We start from the raw sequence: 24803 nt of genomic DNA on the forward strand, positions 1-24803 counted from the left end.
GGCATTGTAGCAGCAGTGAGCTCCTTACAAGAGATATGAAAACTGACTTCAACGGAGCTACCTTAGATTCTCCCCATGATAAAAGCACTGTGCACTTTTGAGTTCCTATTGTAAAACAATTAGTAGGTCCCTACTAATACAGCCATCTTTGCCTGTACCTGTAAACTGTACAGTAATTTCTCCAAATTCCAGGGGTTTCAAACATCTAATAACCTTGAAGTCTTCCAGTTGGCAGAGTTCTTCCAGCCAGCTTGTTCACTCATGAGCAACTGATGTTTGGTATAATGTCATCCCAGCCAAACCCTCTATTACATAGATCTTGTAGTTCCTTAGCAGACAGCATCACCAGACTCAAGGCTTCTAGAGGATCATAGATGGAACTAACTGTGGTGAGGATGCCCCTTCTGGTGAGTGGTCTATTTTGGGTTGCGATATTAAATTTTAAAAGTATCACAGTTTCAAAGTTTTCAAAAAAGTATCAAAAAGACTTCACCTTTGTACACTCAATACTATTTCAACTGAACAACACACACAAAATGCTGGTGGAACGCAGCAGACCAGGCAGCATCAATAGGAAGTAGTCAACGTTTCAAACCGAGACCCTTCATCAGGACCCTTCTGTCCTGACAAAGGGTCTCCGCCTGAAACGTCGACTATACTTCTTCCTTTTGATGCTGCCTGTCCTGCTGCGTTCTACCAGCATTTTGTGTGAGTTGCTTGAATTTCCAGCATCAGCAGATTTCCTCGTGTTTGACTATTTCCAGTGAAGATGTGTTGATCCAAATCCTTCATGTATTTCACTCTGCTCTTTTGGTATCACAGCTAGCACAGTATGTCTTGCTTATCCATTTTGAGTTGAAAGCCACCTCAAGCACAAATAGATACAAGGTCATGATAGAGAGACACCACTTCTACTGCAGAGGACACTAACACAAGCCAGCCATCAGCAGACTTAATGCAAAACCTTATCCACTGACTGAACTGTTCTTCATTGTCTTCTGTACACTTAAAGAGTGAAGTTACTCCAAAGAGAGGTATCACCATATCTTGGCTGAGGTCACCATAAGGCCAACTGAGAACCCTCAGCAGATCTTCATCTTCTGCTGATACTGTAACCTGAGGAATATTGATTCAATATCTGCCATGATAACCAATGGTTCTTTTTTAAATCTGATAATGACTCCCGATCAGTGAGCTAAGAAGATCTGGGTCCTGTAAAAGATAAGCATTAAGTGATATTCATTGAAAAATCGCTCCTAAGTCCAACACTACAGTTTCCCTCTGCTGGGGTGATAAACACCATGATGTGGAATATACCAGACTTTCCCCAAGAACTGCATTACAGATCCTCTGCTGGCATAACCTTCGGAAAGCTGTAGAGTCACTATAAAATGACAAATCTTTCTTAAACCCCTTTCCTTGATTTAGAGCACACTGTTCAACAACCTTCCCATTATTTGGCATGTTAATCTATTTCTTTCTCAAAGGTAACATTTATCTAGTACCGGCCACCCACCAATTTTGCATAATTCATAACCAGATCCATGAACTTGTGATCTACTCTTAATAGACCAAGTAGTTCATCCTGATTATTTTCAGGGAAGTCTGTCTTAAACTGCTGCTGCCAAAGGTCATCCAAGTTCAACACTGAGATGCTGTTAACTATCCTCTCTGGCTGTGCACAGTCTCTTCCATCACCATGGTCTCCTTTCAGTGGTCCATTCACAGTCCAACCCAATGTTGCATAGGGTCCATCATTAACATTGCGACTCACTTGCAATGACTCCAATGCTTTAAGCATGTTCAATTTCTGAATAATCTCTGGCAAATGGACATATTTCAGTTGAGACCATCCCTGGAAATCCCTCTGTCATTGAATCATCGATTTGTGGACAGGAATACTTTCCAGCATATAGATGTTAGGTAGTTCACAATAGTTTTCACTACCTAAGCCAGCCACTTCCAATCCTGAAACAACTACCCACGATCTTCTCTTGACCCATGGTGCACAAGAAAATTAGTGTCCTTTTTCCTGAGGCTAAGCATGTTCATGAGGCTCACTGTTCAGAACACTGCTGTACTTCCTGGATTTAGGAAAAACAAGTAACCACAGTCATGCTACCCTTCTCAGACTTTACTTGTACTGGAAGAAAACTATGGAAAGTTTACCATCATGATCACCAGCCGGGGCACTGCTCACTGCTGACTCTAATTCTTTCATAGCTTGTTTTGATTCTGCACTCTTTTTTTGTCAGAGTGAATATTATTGAGAAATATACCTGACATAATCACTATATATACCTGAAATATAACCACTATGTACTAGCTACTTACTACACTATGTAATCACTCCTATGTACTGAATATTACTATGTATTATTTTACTAGACACATTTTGCTATGTATTGTTTTACTAGATACCTTGTATTCTCTTAGCTACATACTGTGGCTGTTAAAGAACAACTGTTTAGCCAGCAGCACTAATTAGCTGAAATGTACTCCATGTATTACACTCAGCCTTTGTTTAGTAAGAGATAATGGCGGCAGACAGGATGGTACGAGCAGGAAATGTGAGGGAGGTTGTCTTAAAAAATAACCTTGGCCAGGAATGGGGCCCCAATGCAAACTGGAAAGAAATACTGGTGGCGCACCGAGAGCTAGGCAAGAGTGTTTGATTAGTTAATGTATAGATGATATGCAACTAAAAGTTGATTGGGTATGCTGATAAAACCAAAATGTAACTGAGATAAGAAATTACTATAAAGAATGCTGTACACCGGAGCTCAGTGGGCTTTCGGTGACAAGTTCATTGATTGCCTCAGCCTTTGTTTGCAAATAAAGGTTTAAACTTCGAGGAATTGTCTGCATCTCCTGGTCATTTCAAGTAACCATGGCAATATGAAGTATGTTGAGATGCTTCTTTTAGGAAGGCAATCTTCTCACTTTGAGCCCTTTTCTCCAGCTGAGTAAACAAATTCAATGCATTTTAGCTGAGGAGACCATTTCCTTTCCATTAGTTCTAGGTTCAGTTTTGCCTTTACTTCTCAGTAGTCACAATTAGTGGCAAAGCTGCTTCCTTTAGCCTTAGAACAAAGTTATGACTTAGTTTTGTTTACACCCTTGCTCATTGCCGGTGATGTAGCATCACATATCCAGAAACACTGGGTACGTAACAATCTTTACTTAGCTTTCTATAAAATCAGCAATGTAATCTTCCTTGTAGCTTACAGACCACTATTCTCCATTCATCCCTAAAGGTCATAGGACAACTTCTTTACGACAATCAACATAGTAGCAGGCACGTCCAGCTCTCACATGTACTGCACTTCTTCCATGGCATTCCAATGGCCTCCAGGACCAGTCTTGAAGAACCTTCACATCTTCAGATTTGACAGTAAAGCCTTAGCTTTTAGATATCTTTTCTTACAGTCAACATTATGGCAACTTCTGACGAGTTCTCTAGGATGACCTTGTGCATTGTTCAAGGAAACAGAGGCAGTGACTATAGCTGTCAATCTTGCCTTCAACACTGTTTTCAAAAACTTTAATGAATGCATGACACTGCAATAGATCAAAAAAGATTGAAGATGTCATTTCATTTTGCTTCCTCCTGATATCGATAGTACCATCATGACTTCTATCATCTAAAACAAGTGTTTCTATTCTGTAGGTAAATGTCCCCATGAGCACTTTGAACTTCATACAACAGGTTCAGAGTGTCTCATTAGCGCCAGTTGAGAGTAAAACCCCTGAACAAGTCATTCTCCATGGCTCTATCCCTCTCTGCTGGAGTGAACTCAACTAAGTAACCACAAGCATGAACACATAACTTGCTTGCTTCTACCGTGCCCCAACCCATGCTACAGGTTCCATAAAATTAACAAAATACAAAGTAGACAGAAAATAGATATTGTTCCTACAAGCAAAAAATATGATGCAGCTCTCTCATGCAGAATCAAGTTATTCTTTTCTGTTTAATCTAAATATGCATTTAGAAAACAATCTGGATAGCATCCAAAATTAAACAAACACAAGTTAGTTGGCACTTGCTGAATGCCATTATATTAACCTAACTTGAAAAGCAGAATATTCTGATTCTGCACTGAACAAAATCTTGTTACCAGGTCACAAGTTAAACAACTGGATATTTTTGAACTTCTTGGCCAATATTAACATTGTTTCAATGGAAATAGCTGGGTAGCTTCTCAACATAATGAAAATAATTCAAAAGTATTTAAAATTTAAAATCCTTAGAGATAATATTTTTTGTAAGATTAATGGATATGCTGTGGCGACCCACTTCCTAGCGCACTCAAACTGGCTCACAAATAGCCAGTGCGCCGGCACAAAGGCCAGTCCCAAAAGGGCGCCAGGTCTGCTTCACCAACAAAGGGAAAAGCCTGCGGGGGATTGTGAGTATGTGCCCCTACAGCATCCGTGCCCGGGAAGGGCGGGATCAGGGAGGCTTTAAAGCAAGGCTGTGAAGTTCGAATAAAATCTTTCTTTAACTGCAGTTTACCGACTCCGTGTCATTATTTTAGCACTGCGTGTAGCACACCGCTACAATGCCTTATTTTTAAAAAATCAGTTAACTTACAGGCTCTATACTTGACAACTAATACTTGCAAATTACCACCTTCGTGACCCTTTCAGGCTCAGATTTAATGGAAGAAAAATTAACTTTGGATGATTACTGTTCATTGGAGTGACAGTACAATGACCTCACCTCATACTCCATTCAGCTTCATTTTACACAAGCCTGAGCAAGAACTGTCACAACCATAGGGATACATCGAGCAAGATGTGGCAAATGGCTGCATACAAGGAAAGTGCTCCTTAAGAAATTTAATATTCTATGTATTTCAACCTTTGCAAATGTTTTTGGTTAAAACAAACTTGCTGGCTACAATATCCATAATGATGAAGGTCTGGAGCAGGTCACGTTACACTGCAGTATTGACTTAGTCTAACAAGCAAAAAGTGTTACACTGAGTCAAGTGGCATCTTAAACCACAATAGCAATTGTGCATGCATGCTATAATGAAAACAGAAATCACTGAAATACATACAAAATATCCAATTAAAACATTTTCTTGATTCAATCTTATCTTGAGCAAAATTCAATATTTTGCTCAAAACATTTCATAATGCGCAGAAGTCAAACTAATATTGAGCACGTAGGGATTTAACATCGTGAAATAGACACTGGCTTTAGAGACAGCAGAAAGCCAAATACAATGTCAAAGATTGCTTTCATTTCTCCACACATTTTCTCCTGTATATTAGGTAAAGCTTTAGGATAAAAACAATTTTACAAGCAAACTGCCCAATTATTTCAGTGGGGACTGATAACTATCAGAACACTGGTACTAGTTTTGGTTTCCTCATGACCCACAGGAAGGAACTAAAGGATATTTTCTCATATGCAGACATGCAATGAGGAAAGGACTAAAATGAAACAAAGGGCCAAATGTGAAATGAATTCTGTACAACTTATCAATTTTACATCGGTATTAATAGAATATACTTCTTCTCAATGATTGAGACAAATTTGAACATTATTCAAATTTCTAATGTGAGGTCAATCATGACCCATAAAGGACCACAGTATCAACCATGAGAACAGATTAACTCCCATTTCTGGAATGTTATGACATTGGCAGGTGTGTGTGTTCATTGTCCACTCGGCCTTGCATAAGATCATGGGGTGCAGTCAGTAAAGGGTGTTTTCTCCCCCATCTTCTGAGTGATGCAGAACCACAGCAAAGTAGTTTGAAAATATATACAAGTCTTCTGTGGCATCTTCATCTCACTCCATTTCTCTTGACCACAATAGTCCCAGCTACAATATCATAGGCTGTGCGATTATGTTGGAAGAACAGTAATGTAACGAAGGCCGGGAAAAAAAAAGCAATTGAAAAATTCTTGATCAATGCTCTTATTGCAGACCTGTTGTGAACAAAAAAAAGGATACAATTTATGTTTGGATCACCTTTCAAAAAAACGGGTTTTCTCATTCCAATACAAACATAACTTTTTTAAAAAACATCTAAATATTTCATTTCTACAGCAAATGTATTTCCTGAAAATTAATGCTTCAGCTCATTAGGTATGTAGAATTTGAAGTGCAGAAACATCCACTGGACTATTTAGAGTGGCATGCAAAAGTTTGGGCACCCCGGTCAAAATTTCCGTTACGAGTAAAACATGACCTGATTTCCAAAAGTCACAAAGTTAAAGATGACACATTTCTTCAATATTTTAAGCAAGGTTACTTTTTTATTTCCATCTTTTACATTTTTAAAATAACAAAAAAGGAAAAGGGCCCGAAGCAAAAGTTTGGGCACCCTGCATGGTCAGTACTTAGTAACACCCCCTTTGGCGAATATCACAGCTTATAAATGCTTTCTGTAGACAGCTAAGTCTTTGAATTCTTGTTTGGGGGATTTTTGTCCATTCTTCCTTGCAAAAGGCTTCTAAGTTATAGACAATAGGTGCAGAAGTAGACCATTCGGCCCTTCGAGCCTGCACCGCCATTTTGAGATCATGGCTGATCAATTATTATCAATACCCGGTTCCTGCCTTGTCCCCATTTCCCTTGATTCCCCTATCCATAAGATACCTATCTAGCTCCTTCTTGAAAGCATCCAGTGAATTGGCCTTCACTACCTTCCGAGGCAATGCATTCCAGACCCCCACAACTCTCTGGGAGAAGAAGTTTTTCCTTAACTCTGTCCTAAATGACCTACCCCTTATTCTCAAACCATGCCCTCTGGTACTGGACTCTCCCAGCATCTGGAACATATTTCCTGCCTCTATCTTGTCCAATCCCTTAATAATCTTATATGTTTCAATCAGATCCCCTCTCAATCTCAATTCCAGCATGTACAAGCCCAGTCTCTCTAACCTCTCTGTGTCAGACAGTCTGGACATCCCAGGAATTAACCAGGAGATTCTTGGGCAGTCATCCATGCACTGCTCTTTTGAGAGCTAGCCACAGATTTTCAATGATGTTTAGGTTGGGGGACTGTGAGGGCCATGGCAAAACTTTCAGCTTGCGCCTCTTGAGGCAGTCCATTGTGGATCTTGAGGTGCTTTTAGGATCATTATTCTGTTGTAGAAGCCATCCTCTTTTCACCTTCAGCTGTTTTTTTTTTTACAGACAGTGTGATGCTTGCTTCCAGAATTTACTGGTATTTAATTGAATTAATTCTTTCATCTACCAGTGAAATGATCCCCGTGAAACTGGGTGCAACACAAGCCCAAAGCATGATTGATCCACCCCTGTTCTTAACAGTTGAAGAGCTGTTCTTTTCATGAAATTCTGCACCCTTTTTTGTCTAAACATACCTTTGTTCATTGCAGCCAAAAAGTTCTATTTTAACTTCACCAGTCCACAGGACTTGTTTCCAAAATGCACCAGGCTTGTTTAGATGTTCCTTTGCAAACTCCTGACACTGAATTTTGTGGTGAGGATGCAGGAAAGGTTTTCTCCTGATGACAATTCCATGAAGGTCATATTCGTGTAGGTGTTGCTGCACAGTAGAACAGTGCACCACCACTCCAAAGTCTGCTAAATTTTCCTGAAGGTCTTTTGCAGTCAGACGGGGTTTTGATGCCTTTCTAGCCTTTCTAGTTTTCTTGGACTTCCAGACCTCAACTTGACCTCCACCATTCCTGTGAACTGCCATTTCTTAATTAAATTACGAACTGAGGAAACGACTACCTCAAAACACTTTGCTATCTTCTTATAGCCTTCTCCAGCTTTGTGGGCGTCATTTATTTTAATTTTCAGAGTGCTAGGCAGCTGCTTAGAGGAGCCCATGGGCTGTTGATTGTTGGGACAAAGTTTGAGGAGTCAGGGTATTTATAAAGCTTTGAAATATGCATCACCTGGCCTTTCCTAACAATGACTGTGAACAAGCCATAGCCCTAACAAGCTAATTAAGGTCTGAAACCTTGGTAAAAGTTATCTGAGAGCTCAAATCTCTTGGCGTGCCCAAACATTTGCATGGTGCTCCTTGCTTTTTTACCCCCCACTCTAAAATTGTACAAAGCAAAAATAATACACTAATCTTGCTTAAAATGTTGAAAAGAATGTTTCATCTTTAACTTTATGACTTTTGGAGATCAGTTCATCTTCTACTCACTTAACTATTCACAGTAACAGAAATTTGGACCAGGGATGCCCAAACTTTTGCATGCCACTGTAGGTCAATATTATTGAGCTTTATCATAGCCTGTCTTCTTGGATGAATGTAGTTTCTGCAAATTTCTGCCTACATCTATGGTAAATTTTACAACATCAAGTCTGGAACATGGCTTTGTAAAGTTCATGACTTCTTTTGTTGACTATACTGAATAAAGCCAACTAAGTTTTACATTCGTGAAGGCTTTAAAAGGGCAATTTTTTTTTCTTTTGAGCAACACCTTAGTAGCACTTAGCTGAGGGCATACTACGCTGCTGTTTGCATTAATTTGCTTATGCCAATAACTAATTAACACTAAGAACCCCTTTCTCCAGGCCCTGTAATCCACAAGAAAAATCAACTCCATACAACTTGTAATACCACAAATTAATCTGCCCTTGGTATGTGATTGAATCAAAATTTAGAACACTGAAAAATGATAAATGTACTCTTTAGAATGTGGGGCGATACTGTAAAGGGAAATTACCATTTTTGGTGCTTAAAATACTAGAGCAATTTTGTCAATTGGGTATTGTGAAAAACAAAATTTGTGAACAACATTCCAAAGATGTCTGAAATGTTTGCACAACAAGCCTTCAAAACAGATGAAAAACCTTGGTTTGAATCTCTGTTGTACTTTGGGCCTTAACAGCAATGAACCTGGGTACTTGACATCTTTCTTTATGGCACCTAAAAACACGCAGTCCCATTTTTCAATTCCATGCTCCACTTAAATGATCCTCAGAACCTAATCAAACTCACAGCTTTCCACCAATTACAATTGTATGAAAATCTCACGATACAATGCCGTAGGATGTGATCTTGCAAATGAAGGAACAGTTGAATCAGCTGCATTGCTCGTGCTTGCACACCAAAACCCTCTGTCACACTGGAAGGGAATTGCTGATTGTTTTTAACTGCCATGGTTACTTACGATGAGATGCTCACGTTGTGTGCCGGGACCACCAGCACCCGATTAGGAGCAACTAGCACTGAGCTGTCGCAGGATACGACTCGTAACCCCAGCAGGAACTTGCCAGGTGTAGCCCCGCCAACTCCCCACAGGCAAACAATCTAATGGAAAAAACAACACAATTGAAGTTATCTTGAATTTTTTTTCCAAATTATTTAACTAGCTACCACTGACAATTGTATTACTGTAAATAAATCACTGTGGACACACACGGCCTTTCACACTTTCAGACAAAGCACTTCTATTAATCTTTAAGTATAGGCAAGGCAGTCTGGTTAAAAAGGAAGCACATAAAATGCACCAAAACATGTCCTATGAGACAGATGGAGGTAATCTGAAATATGGTACTTCTGACAATGCAGCTTTACTTCCGGGGCGTCTAGGCACAACTCAAATAGCAGCAGTACTCTCAATGGATATGATTAAATATTCCCGTTTCAGTTTGTTACAGCTAAAAAGCACAACTGCTTCCAAGGTCAGTACAGTCAAAGATGTTTTAATGCATTTAAACGAACTATTGCTGCTTAAAACTGACGGAAACAACAGTCTGTGGTCGGAGGGGCCCACGGAGGAAACCTTGCAGGAAGCACAGGCACAGATCAGGATTACAAGCGCGTTTAAGGAAGCGGGGTTTTAAACTCCCTATACCGGGGTCAGCAACCTTTACCACTGAAAGAGCCATTTGGACCCATTTCCCACAGAAAAGAAAACACTGGGAGCCACAAAACCCGTTTGACATTTAAAATGAAATAACACTACATACAACGTTTTTTTTTGCCTTTATGCTATGTATAAACAAACTATAATGTGTTGCATTTATGAAATCGATGAACTCCTGCAGAGTAAACGAAATTACATTTCTGCAAGCAACAAAAACATTTTGAACTCCGAAAAAAAGACATTGGGTTGAAGGTTACTTTTAAGTAAAATACTCAATGTCTATTTGAGTAATTCTTGTATTTATGAAAAACGCCGAACTTAAATTTTCCGCCAGCAGCAAACCAAAAATAACGTCAGCCAGCTGTCAACCTGAAAAATAAAAGGACTATTTCACTGAACAATGAAAAAATATGAATATACTAAAATACTAGGCAATTAAAATATTTATCATACTTGGTTAATGGGATTTCTGCTCCTGGACCTCAGCGCACAGCGTCTGCACATCAGGGCTGTATGACGTCACCTTCATCTTTACACAGGATCGCAAGCCGTCATCTGTGAGGCGTGCGCGATGTTTGTTTACAATAAAGTTCTTGTTGGAGAACACCTGCTCACATACATATGTGGATCCAAAGATTGACAGGACTCCAAGCGCATACTTTTAATGTTTACATAAATGTTGGGGATAGCATTCCATGTTTCGAACACAAGTTTGTCCGGTTTTAGGAGGTTTTCAATATCACTCCATTTGTGATTCTGAGCAAGAATCTGACGGGCAACATCTTCAAGGTCTGCTGTCAAGCGTCTAAACTTGGACACCCATATGTCTTTGTCGGCTATGTCGGCCAGTTCCATCTCAAGATCAGGTTGACTCACACCTGCCAATGCAGTCGTATTCAGTAGGGATGGATCGATGCTTAGGGGAGTGACCGGGAAGGATAATGTGTATTTTTCCTCTCTGAACTCACAGAAGCGTTTCCCAAACGATGTTTGCATTGCGATGATTGCAGAATGTAAATACTCCGAATTTATCATGTTGTGACCTTGTTTGAACTCTCTCAAATTGGGGAAGTGAGACAATGTGCCTTTCTGTAAATCTCTGGCAAGCACTGTCAACTTGCGCTCGAATGCCAAAACATCCTCCAACATGTGTAGGGCTGTACGTCCTTTCCCCTGAAGAGCTGTGTTCAGCGTGTTCAGGTGCGCTGTCATGTCTACCATGAAGTGTAGCTTTCCAGCCACTCTGGCTGTTCCAGCTCAGGAAAGGTGAGCCCTTTGCTGCCCAGGAAAGTTTTCACTTCTTCCAGACACGCGACAAAGCGTTTCAGTACCTCCCCTCTGGACAGCCACCGGACTTTGTTGTGCAGCAGGAGATCAGAATCTGCGCTTTCCAGCTCGTTCAGTAACAAATGGAATTGACGGTGATTTAAACTTTTTGCCATTATTTTATTGACAATCTGAATGACAACATCCATTACTTCTGTGCATTCCGGAGGAAATGTTTGAGCGCACAGTGCCTCTTGGTGCAAGATGCAGTGAAAAGTCAGCAGCTTTATGTCCAGCGACTTCTGCAGTAAAGCCACAAATTTTCCAAAGCCACAGGGAGCTGCAGCACAGAGATGAAAGAGCCGCAGGTTGCCGACCCCTGCCCTATACCGACTATCTTGCTGGAAAACGTGCAGTCTCTGGTGAATAAAATTGATGATCTTGGAGCCAGGGTGCTGAATCTGAGGGACATTAGGACCATGTGTGTCCTTTGTTTCACAGAAGCCTGGTTAACCCCCTTCCATACCAGATGCAGCAATTCAGATCGACGGGTTTACTGTACACTGTCAGGATAGATCTATAGAGTCTCTCAAAAGCAGAGATGGAGCAGTATGTTTCATGATCAACTCTTCTTGGTGCACAAATTTATCAGTGCTGTCCCAATTCTGCTCACCAGATCTGGAATATCTAGTAGTAAAGTGTTGTCCTTTCTACCTACCACGGGAGTTCTCTGGGGTCATTCTGGAAGCAGTTTACATTCCACCTTGGGCCAATGTCTAGCAGGCTTTAGAAGATCTGAGTAACAGGATCAACGTGCATGAAACAGCGCACCCTAACTCCTTCACCATTGTTTTGGGAGATTTTAACAAGGTCAGTATGAAAAAAATCACTAAGCAATTAGATCACTTGCAATACGAGAGGAAACAACACGCTGGACCATTGCTACACCACCATCAAGAATGCCTACCGTGCTATTCCACATCCTCACTTCGGGAAGTCTGATCACCTAGCTGTACTTCTACTCCCTGTATATAGGCAGAGACTGAGGACTGCAGCACCAGTAGAGAGGACCAAGAAGGTTTGGACAAGGGAAGCACAGGAGCGCCTAAAGGACTGCTTTGAATCTGTGGACTGGACAGTAGTCAGGGTTCATTTTTGAATCTGGATGAGTATGCTGCAGTTGTTACCGACTTCATTAAAACCTGTGTGGATGAGTGTGGGCCTACAAAGATTTACTGTACATTCCCAAACCAAAAGCCTTGGATGAACCAGGAGGTACATCGTCTGCTGAAGGCTAGATCTGTGGCATTCAAGTTGGCAACCCAGGCCTGTACCAGAAAACCAGGTATGATTTGCAGAGGGTTATTTCAAGGACGAAGAGAAAATTTTGAACGAGGTTGGAGGCGATATCAGACGCATGGCAACTCTGGTAGGGTCTGCAAGACATTAATTCCTACAAAGGCAAACCCAATAGTATGAATGGCAGCAATTCTTCACTCCCAGATGAATTCAGCGCCTTCTATGCACGCTGTTACGTACCCCGCAACTGGGTGTCAGACCAGCAAAGTCAGAAGTATGTGTTGGAGTCTGGTGGTACCAAACTAAAGGTGTTTATTAGTAATCTACACAATACAATATCAAAAATGCAAATATACATATAAAACAAGTTAGCAGTAATAAATCTAAAAGTGTACCTCCATCCTTCTGGAAATTTTCACCAGGGTGAAAATTAACTAATAAAGCATATTACTAAATTACAGAGTTTACAATAATACAGGAGTGGTCTTAACTACAACAGTAATACAGATACATTTTCAAATTAACATCTAGATAAACAATCAGCAATTACATTGTCACTCCCCTTTACATGTTGTATTTTAATATCGAATTCCTGCAACAGACTCCAACTTAATAACCTATTTTTATTTTTCATGTTAGCCAAAAAAACCAATGAGTTGTGTTCTTAGCTTAGGTGTATATTACAAAGTGTGAACCAATACATGTGTGATTATACTGTAGTACATTACAGAAATTTGTGCAAATACTAATCTCTATTTTACTTTTAAACTTAACAGTCAATCTTCCATGATGTTGCCTTTCTTATTCACATGCTTTGCTAAAAAAAAAATCAAATTCCCGCAAAACCAGATCCTGTTATTCAAAGTGGCATTTGGTCAACCTTTGCCTCTTTTCCACTTAACTCTCACGTGGTTAGCTTGCTCACCAGCTTGGAACAGGCCTTCACAGGAGCTACCTTATCACCAATGTTTTCCAAACTAAGCCCATTTGCTGAATTTCCAAACCACTCATTAATTTTAAGCAGGTCATTAATTTTATCTTTAGGATCTTTAATTCTGTTAGTTTCCAGTTTCACATATGCAGGTGATCCCTCGTGATCAAAACAACACTTTAAGTTCTGTCTCTCCAAATCACATCCTTGAACAACATCACCAAGTTGTTTATCTTTAAATTGCAAAACAAACTGTAATTGACTCACAGGCACCTTGTTAACAAACCACTGTTTAGTTAACGGTCCCTTCACTTTAACAGTTCTGAAACCAAACTCGACTTTAAATTTTCTTTATTCAAAAGTCTAGGAACAATACTTTTCCCTTTCCCTTCAATAATATTCACATCACCAGCTTTCATCTCCTCACTAACTTTTAACACAAGTGACTGAGAATTCTCACTTTCTTCCGGTGCCATGGTTAACCCTTTCTTCACTGAACCAAGTCTATCTGACCCAAAAGAACTGCATTTCTTTTCAACTAAATCAGATACTTCAGACCTTTTCTGAGTTTCGACACTAGGTTCAGTACCCTGTGACTCCACATCCTGAACACAAGCAAAACAGGACATCTGCCGCTTCTAGGCTTTCAATACCAGTCCCCTTTTCAAATTCTAAGTTCCCCTGATCCTCCCAGGTACTCTCTGGGCAACTCCCCTTCGGAGTAAACCCAACCTTGCGGGTTAAAACAACCTCGTCTGTTAACCCAGCAGACTCCTTCAAGATAGCAGCATCCTTTTCATCTAGGACTGCCCTTATATCATCGGGAACACACTTAACTTCTTCAACTGAGAACAGTTCAGTCAAGCCAGACATATCATCCGTGTCCAACCCAGGACCTTCTAACTGCCACATCTGTTTCTCATCTTTACTCTGTGCCTCCATAATCTCCTTCCTCACTTCTAAGTGTCCACCTATGGGTGTCTTGTGAGCCAAGTTCAAAATTCCATTCCTTTGCAACACTAAATTTGTTTCGTCTCCCTCACTTTCCTTAGCTCCACTATTCTTTTCCTTCTCCTCCAGTAACCCCTTTTCATACAAGGTCGGCAAAAATGTCTCTGCTAAATGGACTCATTTAAACTGTCTCCTTTCTCAGCCGCCTTTCTAGACATGCTGCGAGTGATTGTGCACGCGGGATAAATCTTGGAATCTATGGGCAGGTCCTCAGCACTCACAGGCTTACTTGTCAGCTTCACTGCTGAATACACGTCACCACCTGCCAGATTGTTACCAAGTAGGACGTCCACGCCGTCCATCAGTAGTTTTGACCGCACCCCTATTTTGACTGGTCCAGATACCAGGTCACATTTCAGACAAACACAACCACCCCAGTCTCAGTCTCGGGACCGAAGTCTAACATCTTCCTTAAAATCAATGACTGATCAGCCCCAGTATCTCTCCAGATCCACACTGGAACTGAGGTTTCTCCTTCCTTCACAGCCACTGTCCCTTCCGAGATAAACTTCTCACGCCCCTCTTGCACTCCAACTTTGCCTTCCTCATCGATCTGTTGACCGGCTCAATGCAACCAGTCGGAACTGCTATTTTCCCTTTTACTGTCTCCTCCTTCGGAGCAAAGCACTTAGATGCTATATGACCAGCTTTCCCACAATTATAACACGTAAAGTTGGGAACCTTCCTGCCAGCCTGTCTTTCCTCCTCCTTACCTTTTCCACTAGCTCCCAGCTTATTCTCTGCCTTAGCCGGTGGGCTTTCTCTACCGTCCCTACTGCCTCTCTGGTAGCTCTTATTTAGGGAAAACTTTGTTTTGTGTGTTAAGGGATACTCGTCTGCTAATTTGGCAGTCACAGAGCCACTGTCTCCTTCTCATCCAAGTACGTCTTCATACTCTCAGGGATACAACTTTTAAATTGCTCCATCAGTATTAACTAACAGTTTATCATAATCTCCAACGACCCCTTTTGAGGCGCAACAATGCTCACAATGCATTTGCATCTCACGGGCAAACTCTAAATACGTGTGGTTCCACAGCTTTCTCAAGTTCCAGAACTTCTGCCGGTATGCCTCTGGCACCAACTCATAACTCCTCAGTACAGTCCTTTTTACTTCCTCGTAATCCTTAGACTCATCCATGGACAATGCCGAATACGCTTGCTGAGCCTTCCCCCTAAGTACGCTCTGTAACAGAACAGCCCATTTCCCCTTAGGCCAGTTCTGATTCACAGCCACTTTCTCAAAATGAAGGAAGAACCTAACAACATCCATCTCCTCGAATGGAGGTACCAACTGGATCTCCTGAACAATTTTCAACCCCTCATTTGGGTTTGCTGCCCGGTCACTTCCCTGCGATGCCTTTAACTTCTCCATTTCCAGCGCAAACTGCCTCTCTCTCTGCCTTACAGCTTCTATCTCCTTTATCCGGAGTATCTGGAGCTCATGCTCTTTTTTCTCCTTCTCCGCAACCAACTTCAATCTTTCTATCTGTATCTGAAGCTCACCCTCGACTGGTTTCTTCTCAGGGAACAGGTCCAATACATCCGACGTGAACACACCCTCAGATACGTAATGCACAGCTATTGCTCTCTGTATATCCATCTTGCTCATCGACGATTTCACCGCCGAGAGATTTATTCTGTTTGCAATGCTCACCAATTCCGCCTTCTTGGCATCCTCTAATGCCCCCGAAGTCGGGTCTTTTAAAAATTTGTCAATTTCCATCTCTGCTGGTTTCCCGTCTGGTTATTCACACAACCAGATCAGATAAGGGACTTTTATCCTGATTCACTGGCCCCCCAACTTGGTAATCAAATCTCGAGGTGAGGCCCCAATTTGTTACATACCCCGTAACTGGGTGTCAGACCAGCAAAGGCAGAAGTATCTGTTGGAGTCTGGTGGTACCAAACTAAAGGTGTTTATTAGTAAACTATACAATACAGTACCAAAAATGCAAATATACATACAAAACAAGTTAGCAGTAATAAATCTAAAAGTGTAGGAATAATAATCAATAATAAACAAGCTCTATCGATGTCTAAGGGTAAATGAATTGTCATAGGAAAGTATAAAGTTCAGTTCATAAATGCTGAAGTAGTTATGGTTGTTGTATTGAAATCATTGGAGAGAGAGCGAGCGAGCGAGAGGTAACAGCTACAGCAGCCAAACCTTCCTTTGCTTTCTTAAACCGTCGTATTGTTGTGGTCATTCAGTTATGATCCCTCTGGTCTTCAGCTAGACCGTTCTTCTGTGGTGGACTCGTCACTCTGGCATGAGTGGACACACACACAAGTCCCCACCTGTAACAGTGCTGTAACACTGTGAGCTTTACTGACTGATCTCCTGGTTCGGTCTCCGAAGCCCCCACCTTTCTATGGGTTCCCAACACTCAATCAGTGTCCACTGGTGTGTCTGAAGGGTCTCTCTCCAGACCTGTCTTTTATCCCCACTCACAGGGTCTCAGCTATCCATCAACTCTGAATGACTGTGTCCATCAAATCAGGCCACTCCTGCTGTCTCCTGAGGAATATTAATGAGCCAAGTACAGTCCTTGTAGTAGAAAGTAAATAATCCAGGAAGAGTCATAATACAGTAAATCAACAGTCTCTCTCCCCCTCTTATCTGTAGCAGATGTTCTTGCCTGGGCTATATCTCTCTCTCTCTCATGAGCAGCATAGCAACAGCAATAGTTCGTAGTTCTCAGGAGGGGGGTTGGGAATGGTTAACTCTGCACCCCATTGTCTATCAGGTCTGTTCTTCACTCATAACAACACTTTGAAAGGGAGAACACAACTACAGCTGTGAAGATCCCTGCTGCACCTGATGACCCTTTGATCTGTCTCAGAGGCCGATGTTATACTGTCTTTAAAGAGGGTGAACCCTCGCACAGTAGAAGGTCCTAATGAGAGTATCTGATAAGGCTCTTAAAATCCTGTGTTAACTAGCGGGAGTATTCAAGGACATTTTCAACCTCTCACTGCTAAGGGAAGAAGTTCCCACTTGCTTCAAAAAGGCAACAATTATAAGAAGAATAAGAAGAATAATGTGAGCTGACTTAAGGAATAAGAAGAATAATGTGAGCTGACTTAAGGACTATCGCCTGGTAGCACTCACATCAACAGTGATGAACTGCTTTGAGAGGTTGGTCATGACTGGACTGAACTCCTGCCTCAGCAAGGACCTGGACCCATTGCAATTTGCCCATCACCACAATAGGTCAACGGCAGACACAATCTCAATGGTTCTCCACACAGCTTTAGACCACCTAGACAACACAAGCACCTATATCAGGATGCTGTTCATTGACTATAGCTCAGCACTTAATACCATAATTTTGACAATCCCAATCAACAAATTGCAGAACCTGGGCCTCTGTACCTCCCTCTGCAATTGGATCCTCGACTTCCTAACCGGAAGACCACAGTCTGTGCAGATTGATGATAACATCTCCTCCTCACTGAAATCAACACTGGTGCACCTCAGGAGTGTGTGCTTAGCCCACTGTTCTACTCTCTATATACACATGACTCTGTATATAGGCATAGCTCAAATACCAACTACAAATTTGCTGACGATACAACCATTGTTGGTAGAATCTCAGGTGGTGACGAGAGGGCATACAGGAGTGAGATATGTTAACTAGTGGAATGGTGCCACAGCAACAGGAGGTTATAACAGTAGTCAGCTCCATCTCGGGTACCAGCCTACAAAGTACCCAGGACATTTCAGAGAGCAGTGTCTCAGAAAAGCAGTGTCCATTATTAAGGTAGGAGGTACAGAAGCCTGAAGGCACACACTCAGTGATTCAGGAACAGTCTTTTCCCCTCTTTCATATGATTTCTAAATGGACATTGAAGCACTTCTCCTTAGTAATAGCAACAATATTCACTTCTGCCCACTGACACACTAGTATTTCTGGCATTCTGCTAACATCTTCCAGTGAAGAATGACAAAAAATATTTAAGTTTATCCACCATTTCTATGTCTCCCCCCGGCCCCCATTACTACCTTTCCAACATTATTTTCCAGCCATCCAATATACGCTCTTGTCTCTTATACTTTATATATAATCTGAAAAACATTTTGGTATCCTCTTTGATATTATCAGCTACCTTCCCTTCACAGTTCATCTTTTCTTGATGGCTTTTTCATCATAATGCCCGGGCACCCTCCCAAGACTACGGTCAACTCGCTCCTAGAAGATAGCAGCACAGCTAAAGTAGATGAACCGAACACACTGATGAGGGAGAGGGAGGAGTGAAGAGTCTGTCATTGTGCCTGACGCTGGCCATCTAGGCCTGAGTCAACGTAGTTGTAGTTGGGCTTTTTCAGTTGCCGCCTGTTGGCTTTTAAATGCTTCCTAATCCTCTATCTTCTCACTAATTATTTCCATATTATATGCCCTCTTATTTTTATGCTAGCTATGACTTCCCGTCAGTCACAGTTGCCGCATCCTCCCTTTAGAATACATCTTCATTTTTGAGATGTACCTTTAGGGCACCTTCTGAATTTCTCCTAGAAACACCAGCCATTACTGTGTGGCAGTCATTCCTACTAGTGTCCCTTTCTAATTAACTTTGGCCAGTTGCTCTCTCATGCTTCTGTAATTCCCTTTAGAGGTCCTTTGCTAGTCAGGGTCAACCATGGACATTGTGTCCTCACTACCTACACAATATGCGGGCCAGGGCAATAGGGTACAAAGGGCATGCTGTTGCCCATGTAGCAGGCTCCTCTCTCCACACTGCTGAGAAATCCAAAGGAAACATAGATCGATACAATTTGTTTGGCACCAGTGCTGCAGGAGTTACCAATCTACATTAAACTCAACGCACAACTGCCTTAGGAACACCAGCTTTGGATTTTACCCCTCAGGGTTTACTCCCGGAACCGTCCCCATCAGTGGGTACAGCCACAAAACAGCGGAGGTTTGAGATCAGAGTTTTCCTTCTGCTGGATGAGCTGCCAACCTCAGCTGCCCAAAGAGATTGGTTTTAGGCACTAGTAACCAGCCTTTGCCCACTAGAAACTGTTCTGTCAGGCTCGTAGCCAAGCTACATGTGATGGCCAGGAGCTGAATTTAGTAATCAGAGATGCACTCCAATGAGAGCATTTAGTAGATAGTGAGACCTCATTCCCACTACCAACCCACTGGCTATAACCCAAGGAACCAGTTCTCTTTGTATTTCTCATTGTAATACTGACACATTTGATTTTAGCTTCTCAAACTGCAGTCTGAATTCTATCATATTATGATCATTGTTCATTACATAACACTCAATCCAGAATAGCTGATCCTTTAGTGGACTCAACCACAAGCTGCACTAAAAAGCCATCTTGTAGGCATTTGACAAATTCTTTCTTTTGGGTCCAGCACCAACCTGATTGGTTTCCCAATCTACCTGCGTACTGAAATCCCCCACTGACTATCATAACATTGCCCTTTTTACATCCCCCATTGTAACTTCTAGCCCACATCCAGGATACTGTTCAAAGGCCTATACACAACTTCCGGGAGTCTTTGTATCTTTGCAGTTTCTTAATTCTACTCACAAGAATTATCCACCTTTCAATCCTATATCATCTCTTTCTAAGGATTTGACTTCATTTTTTACCAAGAGCCCCCCATCCCCTCTGCCTATTCTTTCGAAACAAATGTGTATCCTTAAACGTTAAGCTCATTTCAGCCACAACTTAGAGATGTCCACAACATCATACCTGACAATATCTAACTGCGCTAAAAGATTTGTGTACTGCATGCATTCAAACTTAGTCTTGTATCCATCACCATTTTTGATTTGGCCGCTTATTACATTTTAACTCATCCCTCTGACTGCAATTTTGCCCAACTATCTCCCTGTCCTTCCTCACAGTCTCACTGCACACTGCATCTAGTCATATACCAACTGCCCATCCTCAGCCCTAACACTCCGGTTCCCATCCGAGCTGCATTAGTTTAAAATCTCCCCAGCAGTTCTAACAAACCTGCCCACAAAGCTATTGATCTCCCTCAGGTTTAGGTGTAACCCATACTTTTTGTACAGGTCATATCTTCTCCAGAATAGATCCCGATGATCCAGAAATCTGAAACTCTGCTCCCTGCACCAATTCTTCAGCCATACATTCATCTGCCAAATCTTCTTCATCTTACCCTCAATGGTGCATGACAGGCAGCAATTCAGAGATTCTACCCTGGAGATGCTGTTTTTCATCTTTCTGCCTAACTTCTTACATTCCCCTCTTCAAGTCTATGTCCCTTTTTCTACCTTTGTCATTGGTACCAATGTGTACCACGACCTCCGGCTGTTCACCCTCCCAGAATGCCGTGGACCTGATCAAGACATCCTTGACCTGTCAATTCCTACCAAGAGCACTTCACTAACCAATGATTTTACTCCTTAATCATTGTCTGAGGACAAGCTCAGTGGGCCAAAGACCTAGAATGTCATCTAGCCCCAAAATGACCCAAATTCATTAACCTCTCTGGAGTTATAATTGCCTTTCGTCTCCACATTATCAAGTCTACTCGTAAGCTAAGCCCTTTCCTGTTGAAGTGTGCAAACATACATGCATTACTTTGTGAATCCCAGTTGTTAATAGTCATGCATTCAAATTCAAGCTCAGCTGCTCCCTCTCCAAATGCAAACGATTATTTTACAGCCAACTTTATAGTCACCCATTCTAAAATCTCTCAGCACAATGTCACTTTTGACTTCTGATGGTCATGAGAAACATTTTTGATATTAAAGAAATGTTGTGAGCACTCCAAGGCTTCCTCAGTGCTGCCGTATAATTGGACATGAGTATTTAAATGCAGGGTTAAGTACCAGGGTTGGATTAGGAAGTTGCATATACAATAGCCCAAGTAAATTCCCTGACACCTACAATCCACATTAATATCAACTCCTTACTCCAAAGTAGCACTTACCTCATAGAAACAGACCAACAGCCTGTACATCAGTGCTACGGCCATCATTTTCTGAAGGTCTTCCAGAGAGGTGTCTTCATCAATTTCTTCAATTATGTAATTGAGTGCAAACTTAGAAAGATCTCTGCGCATCAAAACATAAAATGGTGTGTCAACAACCACATGATACAATTTAAACAATTAGAAATTCAAACCAATGTAAAACAATGTAGCTGTTAATTTCTCTACAATTATCATAATATGGGAAGGTGCTTTAATAGCTGTTAGTTTATAGTTTTGGTATAAGCTATGTGAATGACAACACAAATTTTGATTGCTTTGAATTACAGTAACAAGATTATTATTTCACAGTGTTATTAATAATCATTATCCACAAGCCATATCCACATTTACTTTCCAAATCAGCTTGAACAAAGTTTCAGTGATGCCCAGTATCAATGGCATCTTTTAATGTCAAGTTGTAACACAAACCACCAGTTAACAAATAATTTTGATCAGGAAAATGAAAGAATCAAAAAGTGGGTAATTATCTGGCATATGTCATCAGACTTGTTGTACTGCAGCAGCAGTACAGCACAAGTCAAAAGATATTGTAAGTTACAATAAACAATGTGAAAGATGAACAGTGAGGTAGTGTTCACGGACCAGAGATCTGATGGTGGAGGGAACAAGCTGTTCCTAAAATATTGAATGTGAGTCTCAAACTCCTGTACTTCCTCCCCAATAGCAGTAACAGGGAGAGAACATGCCTTGAATTTTAAGGGTCCTTAATGATCGAAGCAGCCTTCTTGAAGGCACCACTTCTTGAAGATGTCTTCAGTGGTGAAGAGGTTTGTGACTGAAGAGCTGGCTAAGCTCACAAACCTCTGCAGCCCTTGACGATCCTGCACATCAGAGCCTTCTACCAGTCAATGTGCTCTCCATTATACATCTTTAGAAATGTTCTGAAGTCTCTGGTGACATACCAACTCTCCCCAAACTCCCACAGAAGTATAGCTACTGGCATGCCTTCGATGTATTGGACCCAGGACAGAACCTCTAAGATGTTGATGCTCAGAAATTTGAAGCTCCTCACCCTTTACACTATCAACCCCTTCAATGAGGATGTTGTGTTCCCTTGACAACTACTGCCTGAAGTCCCCAATCAATTCCTTGGTCTTGCTGAAGTTGAATACAAGTGACACCACTCAACCAGCTGATCTATCTCACACCTGTATGTGTCTCATTGCCATCTGAGATTCTACCAATATCAGTGAATACATAGCTGGGGTTTGAGCTGTGCCTAATCATACAGTCATGAGTGTAGAGAGAGCACAGCAGCAGGCTATACACGAAGGTGAAGCTGTGTTGACTGTTAGTGAGATGTTATTTTTGATCCAACTATTGATCATTGGTCTCCCAATGAGGGGTACAAGGATCTAGGTGTAGAGAGAGGCACAGAGGCCAGGGTTTTGAAATTGATTGATTAGTACTGAGCGGATGATGCTGTTGAATGTCGAGTTGTAATAAATAATCAGCAGCCTGACATACGTACTGATATTATTCACGTGTTCCAAAGCTGAGAGGAGAGCCAGTGAGATTGTGTCCGCTGTATACCTGTTGTGGTGGCAAGCAAATTGCAGCAGGCCGAGGTCAGGCAGGAGTTAATTATAGCCATGACCAACTTCTCAAAGCACTTCATCATAATTAATGTGAGTGCTACCAGGTGATAGTTGTTGAAGCTCACCCAGATCTTCTTGGGCATTAGTATGATTTATGCCCTTTTGAAGGAGGTGGTAACCTGCCTTATGAAAAAGGCTGAAGCTACCCTGCAACATTCCCACCAGGTACACCACCTCCTTGCGAGGGTTCACCCTCCTGAAGGACTTCGACACTGGTCAAGGAGAGATCAGAGAGTTGCCAGAACCTGGGAGGATTCCCACAGGTGTAGTTTTATTAAGAGGCGTTTAAGATGGCACTGCTGAATCTCAGTGACTTCTAGCCAGAGGTTAAATGAAAGAAGGAAAACGTTGTTAATCACTTTTTCTGGTAAACAATCATCACAAGCAATAGCACACAACTTTGGATTTGGAGGCAATTCGAAGTAGCACAACTGAGGTGAGACAAGGCAGAGGGTCCATCACCGAGAGCGAAAACCTGAAGTTTAATCGATTTAAGTGCCAGGCCAAATTGGAAAGTTCAGGTAAAGCTGAATTGAGGTGACAGGGTCCAGGCCCCAGAGCATATTGAAACAACTGAACCCAATGTTTGGACGACGATTTACGTGCCGAGCCTAATTCAAAACGTCAGGGCGTCGGCACCTGAGGTGAGGATCGGCTGGTTCAGCTCACTGCTCTACTCTGAACAAAGGGTCTGGGAACAGGACTCTCTTCGTGGACTTCAGTTCTGAAGGCTATTTGTTTGTGTTTATTGTTTGCATGATCTTTCTCCCCCAGATCTCTGCACATTGGGTGTTTGACATTTTCTTTTTAAAATGGGTTTCTTTTGTGGCTACCTGTTAGGAGACAAATCTCAAGGCTGTATAATGTATACACACTTTGAACTTTATTCTCCCTTTCAAAGTATGCATAAAAGTTGTTAAGCTTACTGAGTGAAGCATCGTTGCCATTTATGCTGCTCGGTTTTGCCTTGAAGGAAATAATGGAATGTTAAGTCTCCCACAGCTATCATGCATCCAATTGTGTTTCCAACTTCACACAATTGCCTTTCATAGGTTGTTGTAGGATTCAGGATCGCTAGTTTTGAATTCCACAGATCTAGCCCTCAGCCAACTGTGAATGTCCCGATTCATCCAGAGACCCTGGTTTGAGTATGCTCAGCATGCTCTCGATGGCACATGCTCACCCACACAGGTCCAGAGGTTGGTAATGTCTGCGGCATATCCAGGGATTACTCGTCGTATCCGAATGAAAATGGCCCAGTCCACCATGTCAAAGCAGTCACGTAAACACTCCTCTGCTTCGCTTGACCATACCTTCATGGTTCTTCGCACTGGTGCTGTATGGCAGGATCAGAGTCAGGTTTATTGTTGCTGGCATGTGGCGTGAAATTTGTTAAAGCAGCAGCAGTACAATGCAATACATGAAAATATAGAAAGAAAAAATATGTATTAAATAAAAATAGTGCAAAACAAGTAATAAAAAAGGTAGGTAGTGTTCTTGAGCTCGACGTCCATTTAGGAATCAGATAGCAGAGGGAAAAAAGTTGTTCTTGAATTGCTGAGTGTGAACCTTCAGGCTTCTTTATGTCCTTCCTGATGGTAACAATGAGAAGAGGTCATGCCCCGGGTGATGTGGGTCCTGAATAATGGATGCTAACTTTCTGAGGCACTGCTCTTTGACAATGTCTTAGGTACTATGGAGGCTCGTACCCAAGATGAAGCTTCTTTCAGTCTTTTGCAATAACCTCCCCTCCCCTATAACAGACAGTACTGAAGCCTGTCATAATGCTCTCCACGGTACATCTAGAGAAGTTTGAGTTTTTAAGGTGATAAAACAAATCTCAAACTCGTTATGAAATATAGCTACTGTCTTCCCATCGCCATAGACG

At 41.6% G+C, this 24803-nt stretch overlaps 1 protein-coding gene across 1 annotated transcript in view; it reads right to left on the reverse strand.

The window, feature by feature from the left end:
* Positions 1-3955: 3955 nt before the first annotated feature.
* LOC132378527 (protein FAM8A1-like) overlaps positions 3956-24803 on the reverse strand; it is a 39229-nt gene continuing 18381 nt past the window's right edge. The window contains exons 3-5 of the mRNA XM_059945492.1: positions 21255-21378; positions 9124-9263; positions 3956-5949 (exon numbers count right to left, since the gene is read on the reverse strand). Coding sequence (XP_059801475.1) covers positions 5805-5949; positions 9124-9263; positions 21255-21378 — 409 coding nt within the window. The 3' untranslated portion in view covers positions 3956-5804. The remainder of the gene's footprint in view (positions 5950-9123; positions 9264-21254; positions 21379-24803) is intronic.

Source organism: Hypanus sabinus, chromosome 20 (assembly GCF_030144855.1).
Source record: "Hypanus sabinus isolate sHypSab1 chromosome 20, sHypSab1.hap1, whole genome shotgun sequence".
Taxonomy (NCBI): domain Eukaryota; kingdom Metazoa; phylum Chordata; class Chondrichthyes; order Myliobatiformes; family Dasyatidae; genus Hypanus; species Hypanus sabinus.